Here is a 22,228-nt window from a genome sequence, read left to right as displayed (position 1 = left end):
ATTATCGATCTTAATATTATGTGACTCAATTTTACTGATTCTTGTAAATTTACTGAAAAATAATAACGACGCACAGTATAACATTGTTTTGGTCAAATTAAACATTTCATTCTTTAAAATCAAAGTTTTATTTTAAAACGAACAGTTTACCTGATTTCCTGGTATACTGTATAGATTCGTAAATTTTGCGAAATTTAAATTTTGCAATGAATCTCGTTCCACAAAGAAATCAGCATTTTTGTTCTGGTAATTTCGAACGATCTCGTATTCAGATGATAAAGTCTTTGAAAACAATTTGTTCACAAATCCTTCCTACGAATTTCGAAATTTGTTTTTATAATGTTTTCTGCAAAAGTAAAAAAACAATGTGTATATTGAACAAATTATTCCGCGCACTTTTCTACATTTCTGAAACAATGGTTTCAGCAGAGAATATCGGCGTGAAAGAATTCTGTGCCAAATGTTAAATATGTAAAGCACCCGTTCACTGACAACTTTAAACTGAATCCCTGTTACTTATTCATCGCAATTTTAAAGTATAAAGGAGAAAAAAGAATAGAAAATGTCTGAGAAGTTATAACGATGGAACCACAATTCGTACACGAAAGAACGGAATTTGCGTAAACGAGTAAACAGTTACATAATTTGAAGCCATGCATCGTTCCCTCTGAATTGCGTACAACATGAGGGGTATTAAATAGTACTGGTCACTGCAGTTGATAATGTCGAATTCCTACAATTCCTGTTGAATTTCAAAACAACTTGGCACATGTGAATTTATACGGTGCTCCGAATGCAGAAAGAAATTCAAATTCAAAATAAACGCCAAAGGTACTACAGCCTTCGTTGTCGTCAAATGCAAGGAGAAGTTGAACATGAAATTACATTTTTCAGAAGTTTGTTTCAATTGTAGAAGTTTGTAGCATATTCAGTACAGGTCTCCAACTAACATGTTTCGTTTTGAGAGATGAAAATATTTCTGACAATATTTAGTTTGAAAACAACGATGCATGATAAAAAAAATGCTTATTTTGAAAGGAAGAGTTTCAATAGTGAGATATCTTTCAGTTTATGAAACATCTAAATAAAGTTTAAAGAATCAACTTTTCCATTAAATTACTAAATTCATCAGTTTTTTTACAACGAATTAATTTTATTTGTAACGGGCAAATGGAAGATTTTAAGTTATACAAGGTGTCCCAAAAATGTTGTACTTCATTAAAGGGAGTGATTGTTGAGGTCATTTGAAGTAACTTTTTCCTTTGTGAAAATGTTCTTCGCGACTTTATTTAGGAGTTATTAACGAAAAACACGTACCGATCAGAACGCGGTTACAGCGAACGAATTCCGGGTTCGCCAATGCCAACGCCACGCTCCGCGGAACCTGTCGCCATGCCGGAATCTGTCCCCTATAGCCGTGCTCTGATTGGTCCGTGTTCTTCGTTAATAATTCCTTAAGAAAGCCGCGGAGAACATTTTCGCAAAGGGAAAAATTGTTTCGAATGACCTCAGCAATCACTCCTTTCGGGGAAGTACAACATTTTTGGGACACACTGTATATAAACTTTGGAAAGGCGAAGTATATAATATATCAATAATTATTTACAACAGAGCAGCAAGCTCCGATGACTTTGATTTTGCATTATGCTGTCGGGGATGCTCTCTTAAGTAATGGTTGTAATCATTGCTAGTTGTTTTTTAAAAAATTATCAATTATTAAAAATAGATTAAGAATAGCGTATGTTTATATGAAGTTTTTTTATATTAACATACGTCAAAATAATCTAGTCAAACCTAACTTATCTCATTCTTAAAATAAATTCAGGATAGGATAATTTGATTAATTTCGAGAATAGATTAGGTTAGATATGGATTAAGCAAGGCTCATACGTTCAAGTATTAAACAAATTGTTCAATCTACATTTATAATAATCAAATATGACGACATAATATATCAATTCTACTGCGATATGTACTCGTGATGTAGAATACTTTGAATAATTATTATATTTTTGAGGAATAACGAACTACAGCTAAAACCATCAAGATGTTATTTAGGAGAGTGTCCATGACAACTTATATTAAGGTCAAGGTCAAGGTCATCGGAGCTTACTTCCCTATTTTAAATAGTTACCAACACATCTACAAACGTAGTTAACACATTTGAATTTTATCGAAATTTATGTTATCGACCATAAAACGTGAAGAATCTGCTAGATGGGACATCAGATCATTGGTTTAAGCAGGACGAATTCAAAATTGTTGCATAATCTCTTTTATTTAGTAACAATATTAAATAATGTTACATAAACGATTTTTCAAAAATTAGTCATACTTCTGCAGAATATTGTTTTTGTATAAAATCGTGATTCTCAGTGTTCAAAACATCATAAAAGCTGATGACGAAATCGACGATCGTAAATAATATTTAATGACACTGAGAACGGATATAGGTATTTAATTTTATCGAAACTCAAATAACATGTCACACATGAGAAAGACTGTTTTTGTAAAACCATCGAAGTTTTAACAATGTAACAGACACCTTAGTTTACGCAGCATCCCTAAAGTTCTATTAAGTCAATCTTGAATTTTGTTATAAGAATTGGTTTCGTTATGATCCTCTTAAAGTTTCAGCTTCCGTTTGCAAGTGGCACGCGAGGTGTTGAAGTGACCGCGTTTGTCTCCAAAAATAGAGAGACGTCGTGGAAATACCTGGAAGGACAAAGGCCTGAAGTTGACGTACTTTCGAAGTCCGACTGGTACAGGAAGAAACATCGGGGAAGCAGAAACACTGCCGTGCAGCGACGCAGAAACAGTCACTTTCAATTGGGCCAAGAACAATGTTGAATCAGCGCTGCCAACCCCTCCCCTTGATGCAGTTCTTTCTCGCGGAACGCTTCAACCCCCTTTCTACTTTCCCCCCGTCTCATTTTTCCGTTTTTCTCTTGTTCGCGCACACACACTCTGCCACGCTCATTCTTTAGCGATAATATAAAAGTTCGTATTGTATTGCATGCCGTGTCGCGACACTGTCCAACGTCGTGACGGAGCCCCGCTATGCCTGTTTCGTCCGTTTCGCGCCTTTCCGGGACGCAATGGCAGGCCTTCCGTCAGGTCTTCATCTGCGCACCTGTTGTATTCGGTCGAGGAGAACGGACAGGAGAAGAAGCAACGATCTGCCGGCACCGCCCACACCCGCTGCGCTTCCATGATGCAGCTCGGCTAAGCTTTCTCCTGAAACATTTGTACGTACACTCAAACACCGTTAGCTTTCGACTAGACTGTTTATCATTGCATTCAGTATATCTCAGAAACTATACTCGAGCTTGCCGGTGTATAGTGGTCCAAGTGATCGTTCGAGACCGATTCAAAATCAGGAACTTGGATATAGTCTTTACCCTGGAGTATTACCCTATCATGATCAAAGATTTTTAAGGATACAACGTCCCTTACTTGTCAAAAACGCGCAAAATCTCTCAACTTTAAATACGCATAGCTTTTGAACCAGTGAATTCCTAACATTAAAATTTGGATTTTTAGAATTTTGTCGCAAAAATCTACAGGATTATCTAAAAAGAAGTTAAAAATTTTTGGTTTCTTGAGGTGAAGTTTAACCGAATCAATTATAGTTGAATTATAAATTTATGTTGGTCATTATTTACAAAGAGGTACATCTTACAGATTTCAATGGCTTTGACATATGTCTTTGGGGGTATAATTTTAAGTAATTTTTTCCTTCACATGTACAGTATAGCTCTTTGTAATTATTTAGGCAAGGGCATCCAGGGTAACTTTATGTCTTTTAAGCATTTTAAAGAAAGATTAAGACTAATCTAGATTTATCTCAGATTTGGCTTTATTGATAAAGAAAAATTTTGTTCGAATCGTGCGTAATAGTCTACTATGAAGGACTGGCATAGGTCTAGATTAGTCTGGTTTAGATTTAGGTGAGGTCTAGGTTAGATCTGGATTAGGTAGATTATGGTAATGATATACCTTGTAATAGGTGCTTCGTAGACATGGTAATTCGCATAGTACATACTGTATGTATACATACAGGTAGTGCTAAATATACAGATTGCCTCATTTTAAATCCATACATTTTACCTTTCGAAGAATATACCATTTTAGTGCTTTGTAAACGTTAAGTGCTTCGTTAACGTTAATAGTTCATAGAAATTGAAACAAGATTTTACCAAAGCAATAATACACACATGGCGAAAGATTCACAGTATTGTTAAATTTTTTCTGCCCACCGCACCGGAAATATGGCAACGTCTGCTCCTGGAGGAGCGTGCCAAAGGAGCATTGAACAAGATCTCGATGGTCTCTTTGGGAATGCTTCAAGAGAGGAAACGGGTTTCTAGAAAAATCGCTAACAAGAACAATCGTCAAAATATCAAAAACATTGCCCCTACGAATCCTTGCTGCGAATTAGTTTTCTATAACCAATATTTTTTTATCAGAAATATTGTACATCTACATATTCAAAAAACTTTTTAAACTTTATGATGTTATTGAATGATCATATACTCATTGTTTATACAAATTAATAATTTATTTTAACATGAAGTGTATGTAAACAACAAATTAATTTAATTTAAAGAATTTTATTTGATATACATGATGCAAAAGCCACTCTTATAATTTTCAAACATATACATATAACCGCAAGAGGAGTGTACAATTTTATGAACTTTTGTCAATTATGTCAATGAGACGTACGTTTATGCCAATATAAATCTTTAGATTCCATTTAAATACGAAAGGAATAGAATTCTGGGCATCTAAACGAGTAATCTGTATTTATGAAAGTCGATGGTTTTAAAGTTCAATAAGCTCAAGGACGCGGGCGGTTTATTGAAAGTGTCAAGTGCCTATTGCCTGCTAAAATATCCTCAGAACCTTCGATATCATGTTTATGCGTCCTATTAAAATACAAAAAGGAAACTCGTTGTTCAAGTAAGGCAACAAAGTTTTTGATTTATGAAAGTGATTTTACAAATCAGTCCAAGTAATAATTGCGATACTAATTAAAATGTTTTTGAGGCTAAAAAATGTTAGAAAAAGTTGTCATTTAGATGATGAAGTTTTCATGTTTCAATACGTATAACGTATTCTGTTGTACATAGGGTGAGGGACCCAATTACTGTGGAGTTGTCAATTAGTGTGCTTATATTAATGATACGTATTTTTAAAGCAGAGCGAATACTAAAAAAAGAGATATTAAATGTTTTCATTAAAATCGGTTAATATATACATGTTATATATCTCTTTCTTAATATTCATTATGCTTTAAAAATAAATATAATTAATATACGCACAGTAATTGGCAGCCCCACAGTAATTGGGTCCCTTACTCTACATACATACATATAAAAGGTCTGGGCAAATGACTGGACTCGAGTTTCGAGTTTCAAACTGAGTCCAAATTTATTATTGTACCATTTATCAACAAGACAATTTCTCGAGAACGGGAAATTTAGTGTTCAATTACTTTTTGGATCCACTGTATTTGTTGTTATTCTAATAAATCATGAGATTGTAAGTAAATTCTTCGCCTCGAAAGTGGGAAAAAAGTATACAATATTCTTCAAATACATTTTACATTTTCCAGAAGTTTTCTAAACGTAAGGAAGCGAGGGAGAAAATGTGGATACTGTTAGTTTTCAACATGTTGAGCCTGAAGTGACATATAATGTATTCATCGTGTCTCGGAGGCCTACATATGTATATCAGAGAGTGGCAGTGCATGTACCGTGGAACAATGCTATTATTTTACAGGGTGGACCTCTCAAATAAGATCGCGTAACATTCTCTGATACTTGCGAGTAAGTGAAGGAACTGCGTAGAACATATTAAACTAATTAAAGGCCAAACCAAACGATAACACTAAAATTTTAATGTTAGAATTGCAACCAAAAATTGTTGTTCTACAGTTTTTAACGAAATTATCGCAGTTTAAATATCCACAATTCCTCGAGAACGGAAAATTTAGTGTTCAAATCGTTTTTGCATCCACTTTACATGTACTGTTTCAAATTACACCCGTGACTTTATATTTACGTTGCAATATTTTTTACGTTGCGATAAGTTGTGCTTATCTTATCAGTTATTCCGTGCATTGCAGTTAAGATCGTTACAACTTTTTACCGACGACATAAAAGTTACGTTCCTCGATGCTTTGCTTACTTCTTTCGTCACGAACACCTATAATTAACAAGCGTGCATAGATATTACATGATATTTAACGTGGTCACAGGAGTTTTATTCCGGCCAAGCTCTAAATATTGTGAATGCACGTTTTCCGTGAGTTTATAACATTATTCGTGCCGAATATTTTAAAAAGATTTCATCATGGACGTACGTATAGTTTTGACTGCACTACGGCTACAATATACCTAAACTAATTTCGCGTGTTATTCGATAAGGTACGATCAAAGGAGCGTCTTAAAAGAATGTATTATGAAATCTATAATATGAATCTGCAAACGAAAAGCAGGAATTAAAAGATCAAGGGATACCTAGGGTAAGGGATTCAATTACCGTAGGAGTACCAATTACTGTACCTATATTAATTATACTTATTTTTATTTATTTATTAATGAATATTAAAAAAGAGATATTAAATATTTTTCATTAAAATCTGACTGTTTCACCTGAAGAATAATTGGTAACGACAAACGAGAGAGTTCAATTGCAGTTGTCTCTATTCTAAGCTCCCAAAATTTGGATACTGTTGCATTCTGCAAACGTGTAAAAGCTTATGAAATTCAGCGAAGCTAGATAAAAACAATATTGCACCAGAACAATTTTATGCTTTAACGATTTAATGACTTGAATAGTAGTACCTTTTATGAATGACGGTACAACAGATTTTAAATACACAGATATTTCCCATATTTTTTGTTATGAAATTTCTTCTGTAGTACTTTATCAGTTCGTTAATTGCATTACACAATGAAAATTTCTTTGTTTCAAACAACGATAACAATGGAAAATTATGATCACATTAACTTTTATCTCTATGTAAGATGCATAGTTTTATAATAATATCTGAAAGCGGCGTCAAATATAATTACTGAAAGGCTAGGGGCAAAGGAAATATTTCAAGTAACAAAGGCAGAGTGTATGAATAAAAATGTGTATAGATGCACCTAAAATTTTCCCATTACTTCAGACGTTGATTCAATATACTTCAGTTCAATATCGTCCTCCAACGCGTTGGGAATTAACGATGAAAGAGATGTTCTGAAATTAATAGTAAAGTACTATCAAATGAGCCTTATTAGAGAAAATCAGATTTTAAAATTCATGTGATAACACCCGAGTGCCAATTATTATCGCATAGGTATGTGTGTCTATTGGTAATTTTCACTTCTGCTAATCTTTATACATAATTTACGATAAAGGATGAAAAATATAAATTCACTGCGAATGCTTACGTAATGGGATATTTTCAACTTTATTAATGAAATCAAACTGAGTCAATTCAAAATATAAACAAAATGCTTCAATCCAAAATAATCTGCTGCAACAGATGCAAGAAGACATACGGAAACGCATAAAAAGTTGATTAACAACTACATTCGTTGGAAGCCACATTTTGTACGAAAAGAACATATCAAGTAAAAAAGCATAAATCAAAATGATACGTATATTTTCCGGAAAAAAATATATATATGCATTTTTGTTATTAATGTTAAGTACCTATGTCATTTATTAAACTTGCATGAAAAAGCGGTGCCAAATTGAGAAAATTTTAAACTGCATTTCCGGTTGACACGTGACTGCGCTATGCAGCACCACTTTAATGTAACCGGTGCTGAGCGTAGCTGTTCAGTGAGCACTTGAGCGAGCGATTCTTAAGCAGGGTTCACACGCCTGTAACAGGACCTCGTCGCGTCACCTCCTCACAAACACAAACGATCGTCTCAACAGTGCTCTTCAATTACACCGTTAACATCAAAGCGTTCGCAACGGTACCAAACCGGTTTGCATAGGCTGACTGGTTATCGAAGATTAACAAGTATACGCAAAACAAATTAATGTTTAAACACCTGACTACAGCGATCAAACTGTAATTAAATGACAAAGGAAAAGTCGCTTGGAACATGAACGACCAAACCTATTGAACGCGTAGTCTCTTGGTCAACATGGTAATATTTTTACTTGTATTAAATTAAAATATAAAAAGAAGATATCTTAAATGATATTAGTTGATATAGCGCACGTCCACACCCTTACTTCGCAAAATAAAAACTTGTCGTGGATTATTTACATTTACATCGTAAGATAGATGGTCTGTCCGTGAATATTTACAATGTTTATATCCATTGAGATATGGTAGTAAATAATTGTGGAAGATAGATTGTCTCCAAAAACTATTTAAACACTAAATTTCCGATTTTCGCGAAATTTTAGAAATTCAAATTTTGACAATTTTGTTGAAAAATATAATACACTAATAAATCTAGACTCAATTTGAAGCTTGAATACCTTACTTTGGCAATGCATCGTTCATTTTTTTCTAGAAAATTTTTGCACTATACACTATAACAGGTGAAAAACTGAGGACATGTTTTTGGTCGAAAATGCTACAAATTGAATTGTCTGTAACGACATCAACAAATTTTTGTTCTGAATGAATTTATCACTGATTTGAAGATTACAGCTTCCCCTTTACAACGACTGTCTGAGGCTGCTTCGGCAACTGGTGATAGTGTCGCCAGATGAGGGGAGGGAACGAATTGAGGAGAAAAAGTTACCTTCTCTCTCTCAGGACCGGAGTGTGCACGACAGAGACGAAATGCGTCACGTGACCGGGCCGTGGTGCGATCGTGTGGAATAGCGTGGTAGAAGGGGACGTTAGAGTGGGAACACAAGTCTGGATCTGGCGATACTGACTAGTGGCCCGCGAGCCACACGCGAGTCCTCTTCCCACTCCTGAGACCATGGAGTGTGGGTGAAGGGAGCGGGGGGCTAGGAACCTATACAGGAGGTTGTCTCCAGAAGTGATAAAAGCATGGTAGAGTAATATGTAATCAGAGGAGGGAGGGGTGCCCCTTCTCCGAGGGATGGTTTGTTAAAGGTGGGATACCCAGTTTGACATGCATGCGCGAATCACGGGTACAAAAATGCCGACTAATCAGAGCGATACGTATTCCTCTCGGCTGGTGTCACATTACTAGACAAAGTTATAAAATCGTTAAAGAACTAAACAACTTAAGCGTTGAAATTATTGTATGAATTTCTAAATGTATGTACTAATTACGATAAGCTGGTACAGTTTTTAATTGCCACGAAACGCCACGATGATTTGTGTAAAGTGCAATTAACCTCATTTACAAGGTGGGGCAGATAAAGTGTTACAAACTGCTTGTCCGAAGCCATTGCACCTATCAACTTGAAATCTTGACCTGTTAAATGGCTCAAACGAGGTGACATTCTAAAGTGCAAGGTACTCCGAGGGTGAGTTTCTTAAGAGTAGAAAAGGTGCCACTTGCATTTTTTTTTTAAATGCAATGGTACATTAATTATTCAATATTCCAAAATTATTTATTAAACCTAACAATTTTTATCGAGAACAAACAAATTACGCTCGTGTAGGTATCTACATTATTATTATTGGTTCGGATGTCCGCCAGGGTTAGTATGTACAAAGGTTGCTGCAGAAAGCAAAGTAATAGCAAAACAACTACGGTATTGTATGTGTCCCTCGACGCCATGCAACTTTTCTTTGGAACATTATTTTCATAGTCAATAATTTACGAGTTACTTGAAGTTGTCACGTTGAAGAATCACTTTGGATCTGTTATAAGAAGCAGAATACGATCATTTTCATCAGAAAGCAAATCATAAACTTATGTTTAACAAAAACTTTTTGTGCATATCTCACAGAGTAAAGCTGTAGGAGGTAACATTTGGTAACAAGGACTTTGATAACACATTTCAATCGTCACTGAAATCGGTGAGGTGGAAAAACTGTTAAATAATGATTAAAAAAGTGTCCTTTTGGAAAGGAACCTAAGAATATTCCTATCTTACTACCTTACCTAACTTTAGCACATTTATGGAAACATTCTTGAAAATGAGATACTTTGATGGTCACTTACACTTATAATTAAACTACGGATTTTGTGCATCTATAACAAAAATAAGTACATCATATGCAACACAGTAAAAACGTTTAAATAAAGCAAAAATTCTGAAATATGTTCAATTAAGTCACGAAAAATTATATGTCAAATATACTTGATAATTTTAATAAACATTCTATACATTCTATAATAAGTTATATAGCGGCACATCGAAAATTCTAAAACACCTTTCGCAAGAAAAAAAAAAGTTTATTCTCACCGTTCAGTACGTGCACGTGAACAGTCGCTGGTTGATCAGGCATGGTGGTGAGATGACACGTATAGTTTCCACTGTCAGCTGGTCCTACCCTCGCTATACTGAGAGTCGAATTGGCCCCCTCTTCCATTAAGTCCGTTTTCACACTGAAACACGTGATTCGGAGGGTTAAAATTTCAATGTCTAACAAGGCTCCCGCTAGTCATTTTTTATGGAATACCGGTTAAAGGAAGAATACGTAAAAAGGGTACCGCATTTTTCGAGAGATTAATTTTCAGAGATTCTTTCTCTTCCATCCTTATTCAAGCTTCCGCTCTTTATCGCCTCATTTTACGTTTAGTACTCCGCGTCGGATTGGGTGATGACATGCGCGATAAAATGAACGCCACGCTTTCGTTTCATTTCTTTGTCAGCAATTTGATCTCTACTCATTTTAAACGTAGGGAATTTTCGAACAAATTTTCGGAGTTACTCAATCACAGTGAAGTGTTTGAAGAATGGTATAAAGCAAGATGAACGTATCTATAACTAACAATTACTTTTCCAGTATGTTAAACTTTTCGTTTCGTTTCGTTCCGTTTTGCTTGACCTTGTTTCTTTATTCTTGTTCATTGTCATGATTATGCTATCAGAAATGATTTTCTTTGCTTCTCTATCTCTTTCTCGTTTTCTACTTCAATTTCTATCATTAGTTTATTACCATACATTGGAGAGCCTTTACATATTTATACAGAATACTTAATTTTCTTTTAATTGTGTTAGACGATATTTGATTTCATTTCTAAGTTGTGCGAATATAAGCGTTGAACAAATTATACGTTAATGTCGCAGAGGATATATTAGATTATGCAATAAGTCCGTCCGCGTCGACGCGACGTGTAACAGCGCGCGGCGTTAAGCATCTCGAGAAGTGTTACTTCTAACTGTTGCAAGTTTTAACTGCAATGTTCATACGTATTAAATTAGGTGTGGTCTAGCTGTAGCATCAGTCAGTTTTCTTTCTGCTCTGATTGAGTAAAGTGCGATTTTTAAAAGTGCGAACAGAATATTTATTTTTGTCACTTAATTCTTTTGTATCTTCTAGAGCAACAAATGTGGAGATTATTAAAAACAAATTGTAGTATACACGGCGATACTGCTGTGAATAAACGGACCATTGAGAAGTGAATCAACAGACTTAAAAGATGGAGGTCCTAACTGAGACGATCAAACACGGAATGATATTTATTTATGAATAGTTAACCTGGATCAAATTGTGAATTTAACCCTTCAAAATCGAGGATATACGAATAGAGAAATTTCTAACATATTACACATATCACATAAATCCGTTACATTCCATTTAAGAAAACTTAGTATGTCAAACGCATACGGACTTATTATACAACCTAATAATATGAATTAAGATAAACAACGTAGATAGAAATGATAGATCACGCTAAACCTATAATTCTTAATAGTCGTGGTGTTCAGTATTTTCAATAAATTACGATTTTGAAAGAGCCATAGATTAGAAAATAATTAAACTCAAACCAGTGGAAAAGTTTACATTAATGTTACATTAATTTGAGTACGTACTACGTAGTTGTACGTAGTCTTTGTTCTTTCGGTTTAGAAAAAAGCCATATATTGTTTTACTAGTGAGAACAGAGAAATCAAACCTGCGGCACAATACAGTGATATACTGTGACTTTTATGAGACAGCCTTAGTAATTGGTACAATCAGTTTTTCAAATCGATCGCTCGACCTCTAGCAGTCCATGAACTCATGCCGTATGTACATATGTATATGCGTTCTGTGCAAAGTACATATCGACATAACTACTAAAAATTCAATAAAAAATGTCCCTTATAAATGTATTCGTACTAGCATTCAGAAAATCTTTAGCTTCTATTTCCTATAGAAATAAACATTATATATACATATTTTACGACCAGTTTAATGAATACGTTTCTGCTGCAACCCCATTTCTATGGTTGGTTTAACATTGGACTGCTGTGCCTGCAAACGGTTAATTAGGTCGATCTGTCTTGTAACCGATTAATCCTTTAATGAATTTGTCGTTTACATTTAAGAATTAATTAACTAATCAACGCTTAACAATTTTTTCCCCACCAATTTGCAATTCTATAACACGGACATTATGAAAATTGAAATCCTAATTTGTATTGAATATACAGGGTGACCGGATTTAATCTCTATATGAAAATTACTCGAATACTGTATGCTATATAGCATTCAACTTTGTCCTTACCATATTTTACGTATCTTTAGAAACAACAAAGATATTTGAGGTGCAAACGTTAGGTGACTCACCCTGTATACTAAAACACGCTAACCCGACGGATCTTTAAACTCGATTTTCCCGAAAACAAAGCCTCGAACGAAAAAAATTTATTCCGTATTTTCGACTTATTTTCTCATGTAGAATCACCACGGTTGTACCATCAATACTGGGAAACTCTGTATACCTCATTCACCTCAATAGTATCATTGGCATATAAACATAACTACTGTATTGAGTTCAGAATAATAACCTTGACAATATGAGGTTGTTAAAATGCTACTGTATACCGTGTTTTATAATATAGCAATCGTACCCGATAAGCATAAATATAAATCGATATCGTTGGAATCTCTGAGACTTTATCTTGGTGATTGAAGTTTATTGGTATACCTGCTACAGTTAAGAATAATATTGTCGCGGTGACATACAAAACCACAATAAAATAACATCCCTGTAATATGAAAAATATTTTCTTTAACTATAAACGAAAATGCAATGATAAACTCGTCATATATAATTACACAAGTAAATATCAAAAGAATATCAAATTCGGAATTATATCATATTCGGTGTCATTTTCATTAGAAAAATGCCACGAATATGTTGGTGAAAGTTCCATAAAAGAATAATTAAAAATAAAGAAGTTCTGTTATTGGAGTAGTCTCACACTGATACACCCGACCCGTATTATGTTTACAGTCCTCGGCGACCGATGCCTCTCGAGCTTCGCTGTCCTTTTCTACGTTTGGCAGTAGACCAAAGAATAGTATCTTCTAGCGGCTAGAATCTAGCCGACAATTGTTCCTAGACAGTCCCGTGTTTTGAACAATTATTAAGTAGACACTGTAGTACTATTTTTCACGATTGATAAAATATTTTCTGCCAGGGGTAATATTATGAAAGAATTATTTTATATTTTCGTAAATTGCCGTGTAATTAAAGATAATCGTTATCCAAATAAACCAATTTCATGTTACATTTATTTCGATAATGGTCTTGATTCTTTCATTTCTTTATGTTTGTCTTATCAGGAAATTTTCCAAATGATCGCAATTTCGGTCCAAATGGAAACAAGATAAAATTATACGTCAATACGTCATTTTATACGTCTCGGAGGATTATTATACATTAATACCATAATGTCGCGAAGACAATAAATTTATTGCAGAAAGAACGAAGGAGTAAGATTTTCTTCGACAAAAAGATTCGAGAATAAGAAGGAAGACAAATGCTGAGAGAGAATCCGTCTCTTTGGTTAAAAATACGATGGATAAGATTCTTAAAAAATATATTACATAAGATATTCTATAAGATGTCTTTGAATGACGACGCGACATCCAACATTTTTGATCTTCCGCCTAAGAAGGGAAGACCAAATATATGAATATGGAAATATATGTAGAATTATTTCTACTATACTGGCATCGGGCCAGTCACGAGAGAGAAAAACAGATATATGATGGATTTATTACCACGTATCCCGCCAATTTATCAAGATCGTTTTAAAACTCTCAAAACGAACGGAATTGAATGTCAAGTCAAATTCGGATCTTTCGATATCGAAGAACAAGATTAATATTTTAAATTACCTGAAATTAATTATGTTCGTAATTCGTTTCTCTTAAATAAATTTTATAATTTTCTGATGGTAATAAGTCACTTTTCGAATAAACCATTTTGGTTTCCTAATGTTATTAAACGAGTTGGTTTACCGTAAATACGTGTTAAAACGATTAATATTGCGGTTAAAATTAAACTTAGGAGACCACAATTTTTTTACTTTTTTCTTCTATAATCCTGTAGATTTTGACTGGGTCAGGAGTTCTGAAACGTTGTTTAAACATGTTTAAATGTTCATAATATTATAAGAACGTACATCATGGTATTTAGGAAAATTTATAAAATCATTTTAAGTAATTATCTTTATCCACTGCACGAATGTTAATTATATTTTCATCAGTTTGTTTTCATATAGGTACGATATAGATATTCACTTTTGGCTGCAAAATAGAGTTTGAATTTTTACATTTAATGTATTTTTTATGGGGCAATAACCACTTGAAATTAGCGAATTTCAACTTTTTAGTATATAAGTTGTCTATTTCATATTATCTTGTTAACAACTTTCTCATCGTGTTGCCAACAAATAATGGTGGGCTTACACTTTCTTAGAACCTAATTAATAACACCTTATCAGTATTTTAGGTATCTGAGCTACCTAAAATTTGACCACCTTTTAACATCCTTCTTGGAATCTACGCTAAGAGGAAGGTTTTCCCGCAGTACTCGAACCTAACTCGCTCAGACCAGCTCGGTGCTGGCTGGCGATGAGCAAAAAGATAACTGAAGGTCCTTCGGAAGTACATTTTTCTCCCTGAACGATGCTGATCGAAGGTGGCAAAGCCCTCGTTAAATATGCTTTCCTTCGTCGGCGAGGGTACAACGGAGCTAGGACGATCTCATAGATAGGGGTTTCTATGTTCGAGAAATCGAGTCTTTGCCCTCTCTTCCATTCTCGAGATCGCATCGTTTAAAGCTCTTCAAGCTTTACTTACGATGTAGATGGGTCTCCCCCGTTTCACCCCTGTCGTCAAGGAAACTAAGACATTAAGCATAACGCCATTAACTTCTGTCTGCATTGAATGTAAGAATCTGTAATCTGTAGGTGCCGACAAGGTGATCGACGAATGATACTTTGTAGGAGTTTAAGCAATCCTTATTCTTTTTTTGTTATTTCGTTTATTTGCATCCAGTAACCAAAAGATAGCGTGTATATGCTATATCTCGTTTCTCGATAAAAAATTAACAATTTTGTCATTGTTGAAACTTAGAAATTTTTAACTTTTCTTTATATAATCGTGTAGATATTGGCGAAAAAATGCCGAAAATCTAACTTTTAATATTAAGAATTCACTGGTTTAAAAGTTATGCGTGTGTGAAGTTGAGCGATTTTAAGCGTTTCTGACAGATACGGGCGTCGCCATATTGGTATGTACTCAGACATTCTATAATGAGCGGTGCCACGAGAAGGTTGGTCAGGGTTACAACTACGCTTGCAAATCTACGTTATCGACATCACGCGTGCTTGTAGTGGCCACCTAGCGGGTCTGCTCATTAGACGACGCGCGACGCTGTGTACCTACCAACATCATGGCGGCCTTATCTGTCAAAACGCGTAAAATCGCTCTACTTCAAACACGCATAACTTTTGAACCAGTGAATTCCTAACATTAAAACTTGAATTTCTAGTATTTTCTCGTCAAAATTTACAGGATTGTATAAAAAAAAGTTACAAATTTCTGGATTGTCTAGGTGAAGTTTAACTGCCGAATTTTTAAATTCGATTTTTGTTCGCGACGTACTTTCGCGATTGTTGCCCGCCAACTTAATCTTGGGCAACTATTTCAACGGATACGGAAGACTGGATTGGAACAGGAAAGGAATCGCGTTTCGTCCCGAACCTGTCGGAGGACTCGTCAGTAAGGCTATTCCGACAGGTCCTGCCTTAGACGCGCGCGGATCCGAGTGATCCGTATTGTGTTCACCTTGCCGTGTGCAAGGCGATTTGACTCTCGGTATAATTGACTGTAAGTGTCACGTGTTCAAGATCTTGTATGGACTCCTTGCAAGCTAGACTTCCAGACTCAACGCGAAGTTGTAAGGTTCGGATGAGACCTGTAGTGTTGCTCGTCCAAAGATCGTATATGAACTGTATTTGAAGCTCGACGACTTTTCAGAATTAACTCGAGGTCATAGGCTCCCCATGGCTGAGAGGTTGGCCTTTTTGTGGTTATAGGCTCCTCGTGGCTGAGAGGTTGGCCTTAGGTGTAGGAGAGGTATGTGTCGCTCGTTGCGACGAGAAAGGAAGCTCTCCGGATTGGTTAGGGAAAACTTGCATTTTCCAATCAGCATGCCCTTAATTGTTCAAACTCCCTTCCACAGGCTCAGGCTAAGAGCCTGGTTGGAAGGAAGAGTGGGGCGATGCATAGCTTGGGAAAAACCGAGTGTTTTGGTAATTCGACGCTGTCGAAAGGTCGATTGTCATAGACCCTTGAACCGTGTCATGAATTTATGGCCTGACCGTACTTAGTGGCCGCGAGCGAAGGATATACATCCTTGGGCCGTATCTAATGAACGCGAAGGTTCTGCAGACCCGTCTTGTGTATACAAACATCGTTCGGTCGGCCCGATTGTAAACAGCTTCGAGATTATAAGGGCCAAAGTTGCTATTTGGTTACGTCTCTAAATCACGAATGTTTTGAAATAAAAGGAGATACGAACAAAGACCCTCTGTAAGACCCTTTCGTTTATCGATAGCATGAAGAAGCGATTCATGCTTAAGATGACAGTTCTGTTGCGACGGAACAATTTTCACGAAAATAAAGTCACATTTGACAAAATTGTATTCTAAATTTTCGACTAACTTTTTTTATGCAGAACCATTCCCTTTTTTGGTTGTACCACTAGTTATCGATCATCCAACGTTAACTTTTTGTGGTTTGCAAACAATAATTCTGCAAGGAATTACGATCGAGAATTCAGCATTTCCCTTAGCAGAATAGTTATTCGAACAAAAGTTATAAGTCTGTTTGAGCGAATGAATCAGTGCCGACTAAGTGCAGATTGGTTCGAATCGATTTAAGAATAGAGCTTAGTTTGTTCGGGGTGGCGTAAATTTGTGGAACTGGAATACGTGGAAGTCTTCGCGAAGAATACACTTTGTTTTACTTTAACAATTTATTGCATCCCCACAAGCGCGTGCATCTACGAGGTGCAGGCAGAGAGGCGAATCTACGAGGTGCAGGACCGCGTAGAACAACGAAGACGCGACGAATGCGCAGTAATATAAAACGAAAAAGAAAACGAAAAAGGAAGAAAAAGGTTAATCGTGTACAGTTGCATAATAATAAAATTACTTGCGAAATATTACGAAATATTACGAATATTCTGAATATTTTAAAATTTGATCGAGAATTCGAGAACAATGTTTCATTTCATTTTATTTTACCATTTATTATTTTATTTATAGTTATTATTGTTTTTTTTTACTTATTACAGTCATTATTGTTCTATAGGTTCTAATAATAACCTACTATTTAACTTATTTCACTTTCTCCTTTTTGTAAGATATAGACTTCAACCGCACTTCAAACGCGATATCCAATTTTGTTTGAGGAAAAATGAATTTAGAAACGCAAGTGCCCACCACAGATTTCGCTCCCGTTGAAAATCTCCGGGCAATTTTAGATGAGCATATCCCCTTAAATGCTCGTACTTACAAGGAAAGTATCATTTTCAAAACATTTCAGAACAAAGTCTACTAAATATGAATAGTACGGCTTTCTTTTAAAATAAAATAGAATTCTATACTTTTTTAACCAATATTTAAACATTAACGTAAATGTAGACATACAATACATATACATTTTCTTTCCTCTTCCGTGAAATTATTACAGACAAATAAGTTCTAATTATTGTAACTATGAAGATAATCATGCGGCAAGAGTTTAATTGCATACACCAATTGCATACAAAAGTGTAGAATTAAACCTACTCTTATCCACCTAATCTCTTCAGTTATATATCATTGCTTTAAGTAAACTATCAATTCCCTATCCCTTTATGTAGTTTGCATTATTTTATAATGTGTAGGTATTTGTATAAAATTAATTGCTGCTTTAAAATAAAATTTGTGATTAAAGATTGTAGTAGTTATCGTATACATTACTATTGAAATTTTCTTTTGTCCACCACTGTATCCCCAGTTTACCATGGCAATTTTCAATTTTATGTTTGCAAAATCATAAAAGCTGGATCTTTAATATAGACGTGTTGATATCTCAAAAGTGAAATCGAAGCTTGCATAAGTCATGCGCACGACAGACACGTATAAAGTGACATATACACTGTCACAAGAAATCACCTGGCAGGAACACGGCAGGAATGTGTATTTTCGGTTCTAGCCGAATTAATGGCTAAAGCGTGTAACGTCAAAACCTAACCGTTGGGTGCGAGCGAAACCTCTTAAGATATTTGACTGTCGCACGCCTTTATGACGTAAGCAACGTACACCTCTGTTGGTTGGGTTGCCGCATTTTAGGCGGATTTTTAAATGATAACTAAAAAATGAAACCGTAATTACAATTTTTTTATTCTACAATTTCGTCTTATATTGCTTGGAGAACTACCCCTTAAATTTTTTTCCCACCTGTAGTCGAATACCCTGTATAAATTTGACCCAAGCATTTTTCTTGTAGATAGACGCATAGAAGACAGTATCAGAAGGTAGTATCAGAAGATAGTATCAGAAGGTGAATGCTTTGCAAACATTATTTTTTTCTCAAGGTGACTTTTTGAGGAGTTTTCAAGATCATCGATATTCTTTTTCTTGTAAATGTACATTTTTTCCTTGCAGATTCTAGTTGACATTAAAACGCATTCACCGATATTAATGGTATGACCTTGAAGTGACCTCTGATTTCTAAAATTGAAAGTAGATGTGATATTCATTTCTCCAATTAAATATTTGGTGAATGAGCTTCAGTACTTTATTTTAGTGGATATTGTCGACTAATGTATTTAAAATTATATTATTTCATTTTAAAAAAGCACAGTTGAGTCTCGTCAAATTAAATTACTGTCAACTATTTCCGTCAAATTCTATGTCCCTTGAAAGCTTCATTGAAACCATTCGACTTTAGTTTGCAACGTTCATATGTGAACATATAATAAAGGTCACATACGATTCTGTTTTGTATAATAGAAACCCAATATTTCGGATTAATAAATGTTTCTTCAATATTTATTTTATCCCATATATATTTCGGACACCTTGTCCAATGTTGTTAATATTATAAATCATCGCGTAGTTGTATTGCTTGTTTCGAGGGTTCGTCATTTATAACAGGATGACCATAGAAGGGTCGTAACGCTTCTGAGGCCGCTTATCCATTGTGGAGGTATGAATCATCAATTTCCGTGTTACGTTGTTTACAGAGGCTCTTATGAGTTTGGCATGATAACCTATAGTTTGGTCATATCCAACGGTGATATTGAACATCATTTTTAATGTTCCCACAAAGAAGATATCTCTTTGAACACCATGCACCAAATCCCAATGAATACCTATTCTTCTGTTAGATAACCCTAAATAATATTGCACTTACGAGTATACTGAGTTATTTTGAAGGTGGTTGATATATATTAGCTCTTGCATCAGCCCGTATACTGCGCCTAGGTAGGGCAACGGGGAGATAACCTTTAATTGAAAAAGTTTCCCCGGATGTAATTTGTCCGTTCGTTATCTTCACGCGGTTGAAGCTCGAGGATGATTGCACGTTGATCTACGGTGTTAAGTAAGCTCGATCTCCGTCTGGTTTCTTTCGCTATAGCGTTAATGAACCGCAAACGGTGCTTTTCTTCGTTCGCTACTATTTGCTTTATTTCGGATGTTCTCTGCGGATTGTATACTACAGTAATGGAATTAATATTTCAGGGGATCGTAAATTTGTTCATAACACAGTTTGTGTAATTTTAATATCGTGAAAAATGCTTTTCCCTAGCGCACATTCGCCGAATGTATAATCAACGGGGTCGAATTGCTATCCTGTTAACGTGTCCCAGCGTACGAATGATTTAATCGTGGCAGCCATTGTTTTAATCCGCAATTTGCCGAGCGTGTTAAAGCTATTAGTCGACTTTGCCGTCAGCGATTTTATCACCCGAAAGATGATAAGCTTCTTGCTTGGTGAAAGCTGCGGAAGATACTGCTGAGTCTGTTCCATTCCGAAGAAATATAAAGCTACTGTGTAGGTATGTATAAAGCTAATTATATATTTTGCTAAGTAGGGAAGTCAGAGTGTCGTTGTTGCAAACGCTACAGTACAGAAACAGTAGACAATATAATTTACGATTATGCGTAAATATACTACCGTTTCCACTCAACAGTCGTTCGCTACGAAATTGCATCAAGATAGGATCACAGTCGAACCTCGATTAACTGGGGTCCGATTATCCGCGGTCTCGATTAATCGAGTGCTTGGTTAGGGATAACCAACGGGAGTTCTCGATTCTTCGGCATAGAGGCATACGTGATATAATTCGTTCCTCATCCCCGCTATTTATTTTGTTTCCACGGCAAGTTATGTCCGTGCCTCGCAAGAAGTCTCGCGGAACAATGACACATGGACAAGGGGGGGGGGGCTCGGTCACTCTGCCCATCCCCAGCGCAGTGTCGCTAGATGGGGCCAATTGAGGAGAATACAGTTTCTCCCCTCTCCCCCCCCCCCCTCTCTCCCTCTCAAGTTGTTCAGAATTGTCGAGGATATGATAGGAATGGTGTTTCTCCTATCATAAAGCACAGCGTTAGTGAATAAGGAACTTTCTTTAATATAAAAACTTGGAACTGTGAACTTAATATACAGGGTGGTTGGTAACTGATGGTACAAGCGGAAAGGGGGTGATTCTACGCGAAAAAAGAAGTCGAAAATATAGAATAAAAATTTTTCGTTTGAGGCTTTGTTTTCGAGAAAATCGAATTTAAAGATCCGTCGGGTTCGCGTGCTTTAGTATGCGTAGGAAGTAGAATTGGTAGGCCATGGTCAGACGCAGCAGACAATTCCTATCGAATAACACGCGCATTGGCTGCATTTTCAAACTCAATGTTCTCGAAAACAAAGCCTCAAACGAAAAATTTTTATTCTATATTTTCGACTTCTTTTTTCGCGTAGAATCACCCCCTTTCCACTTGTACCACCAGTTACCAACCACCCTATATATAACAGGTATGTCCTGCCTAAACCGACTCTTGTGTCGAACTTATTACATGTACCAGGCATGTCCTGCCCAAACCGATTCTTTTATCGAACTGAACCTTGGGTGGACGTGCAACTAACGTCTTCCCCACTCTCGTCTCGTGTCGATCGTCATTTCGACGTATGACGCACACTCCATTAGGCATTTTACAAGTTGTTACATTGTAACAGTCAAAGCGACGCCGCTCCTACGCCCGGACATTCCCGGATGTGAGTTTTACTTATAATGTGACTACATTATTTCAACAAGAATGATGACCTTGACGACATATTTACCTCCTTGAACATAACAATTGTTCTCTTTAAGATTTTCTTCTATTTTCAATCCTATCGAAGACATTTATGTAGGTATCCTGTTCCTCGTGAATCACTCAGTATATTTAAAATTTTATAATGTTTGTCTTAACAATCAGATTAACGGTTCTTTAATTAATTTTCATCAGTACGATAAGATTTCGACAGAATAAATGCTATGAAACAGTGCAAATTTTTGCAAATCATTATTCGATATTTAGTATTCTATAATTATTCAATAAATATTTGTCATTTAAATATGGGAGGCAGAGATTCTGTTGCGTTTGTTACGCGTCGAGGCTTGGTATGTCTTTGACAAGGAACGTAAACAAGAGATTTAAAAGGATATGTAAGCGAGACCAAACGGGATGTTTACCGACAGCAACCTGCCCTCCCAGGAAACACGAGAATTCGCATAATTAGAGTTTGTGTTGTCGTCACGTCAGAAACATATAAAACTGTTCCAGAATTTGT

General features: G+C 35.6%; 1 protein-coding gene across 1 annotated transcript in view; it reads right to left on the bottom strand.

Annotated features, from left to right (window-relative positions):
• Positions 1 to 2,130: 2,130 nt before the first annotated feature.
• The window catches only part of LOC143354063 (zwei Ig domain protein zig-8), a 265,431-nt gene continuing 245,333 nt past the window's right edge, over positions 2,131 to 22,228 (bottom strand). Inside the window, exons 6-7 of the mRNA XM_076787797.1 lie at positions 10,363 to 10,505; positions 2,131 to 3,234 (exon numbers count right to left, since the gene is read on the bottom strand). Coding sequence (XP_076643912.1) covers positions 3,122 to 3,234; positions 10,363 to 10,505 — 256 coding nt within the window. The 3' untranslated portion in view covers positions 2,131 to 3,121. The remainder of the gene's footprint in view (positions 3,235 to 10,362; positions 10,506 to 22,228) is intronic.

This window comes from Halictus rubicundus, chromosome 1, assembly GCF_050948215.1.
Source record: "Halictus rubicundus isolate RS-2024b chromosome 1, iyHalRubi1_principal, whole genome shotgun sequence".
In the NCBI taxonomy this organism is placed as follows: domain Eukaryota; kingdom Metazoa; phylum Arthropoda; class Insecta; order Hymenoptera; family Halictidae; genus Halictus; species Halictus rubicundus.
Note: the sequence above shows the minus strand (reverse complement) of the source record. Positions and strands in the feature narration are given on the sequence as shown.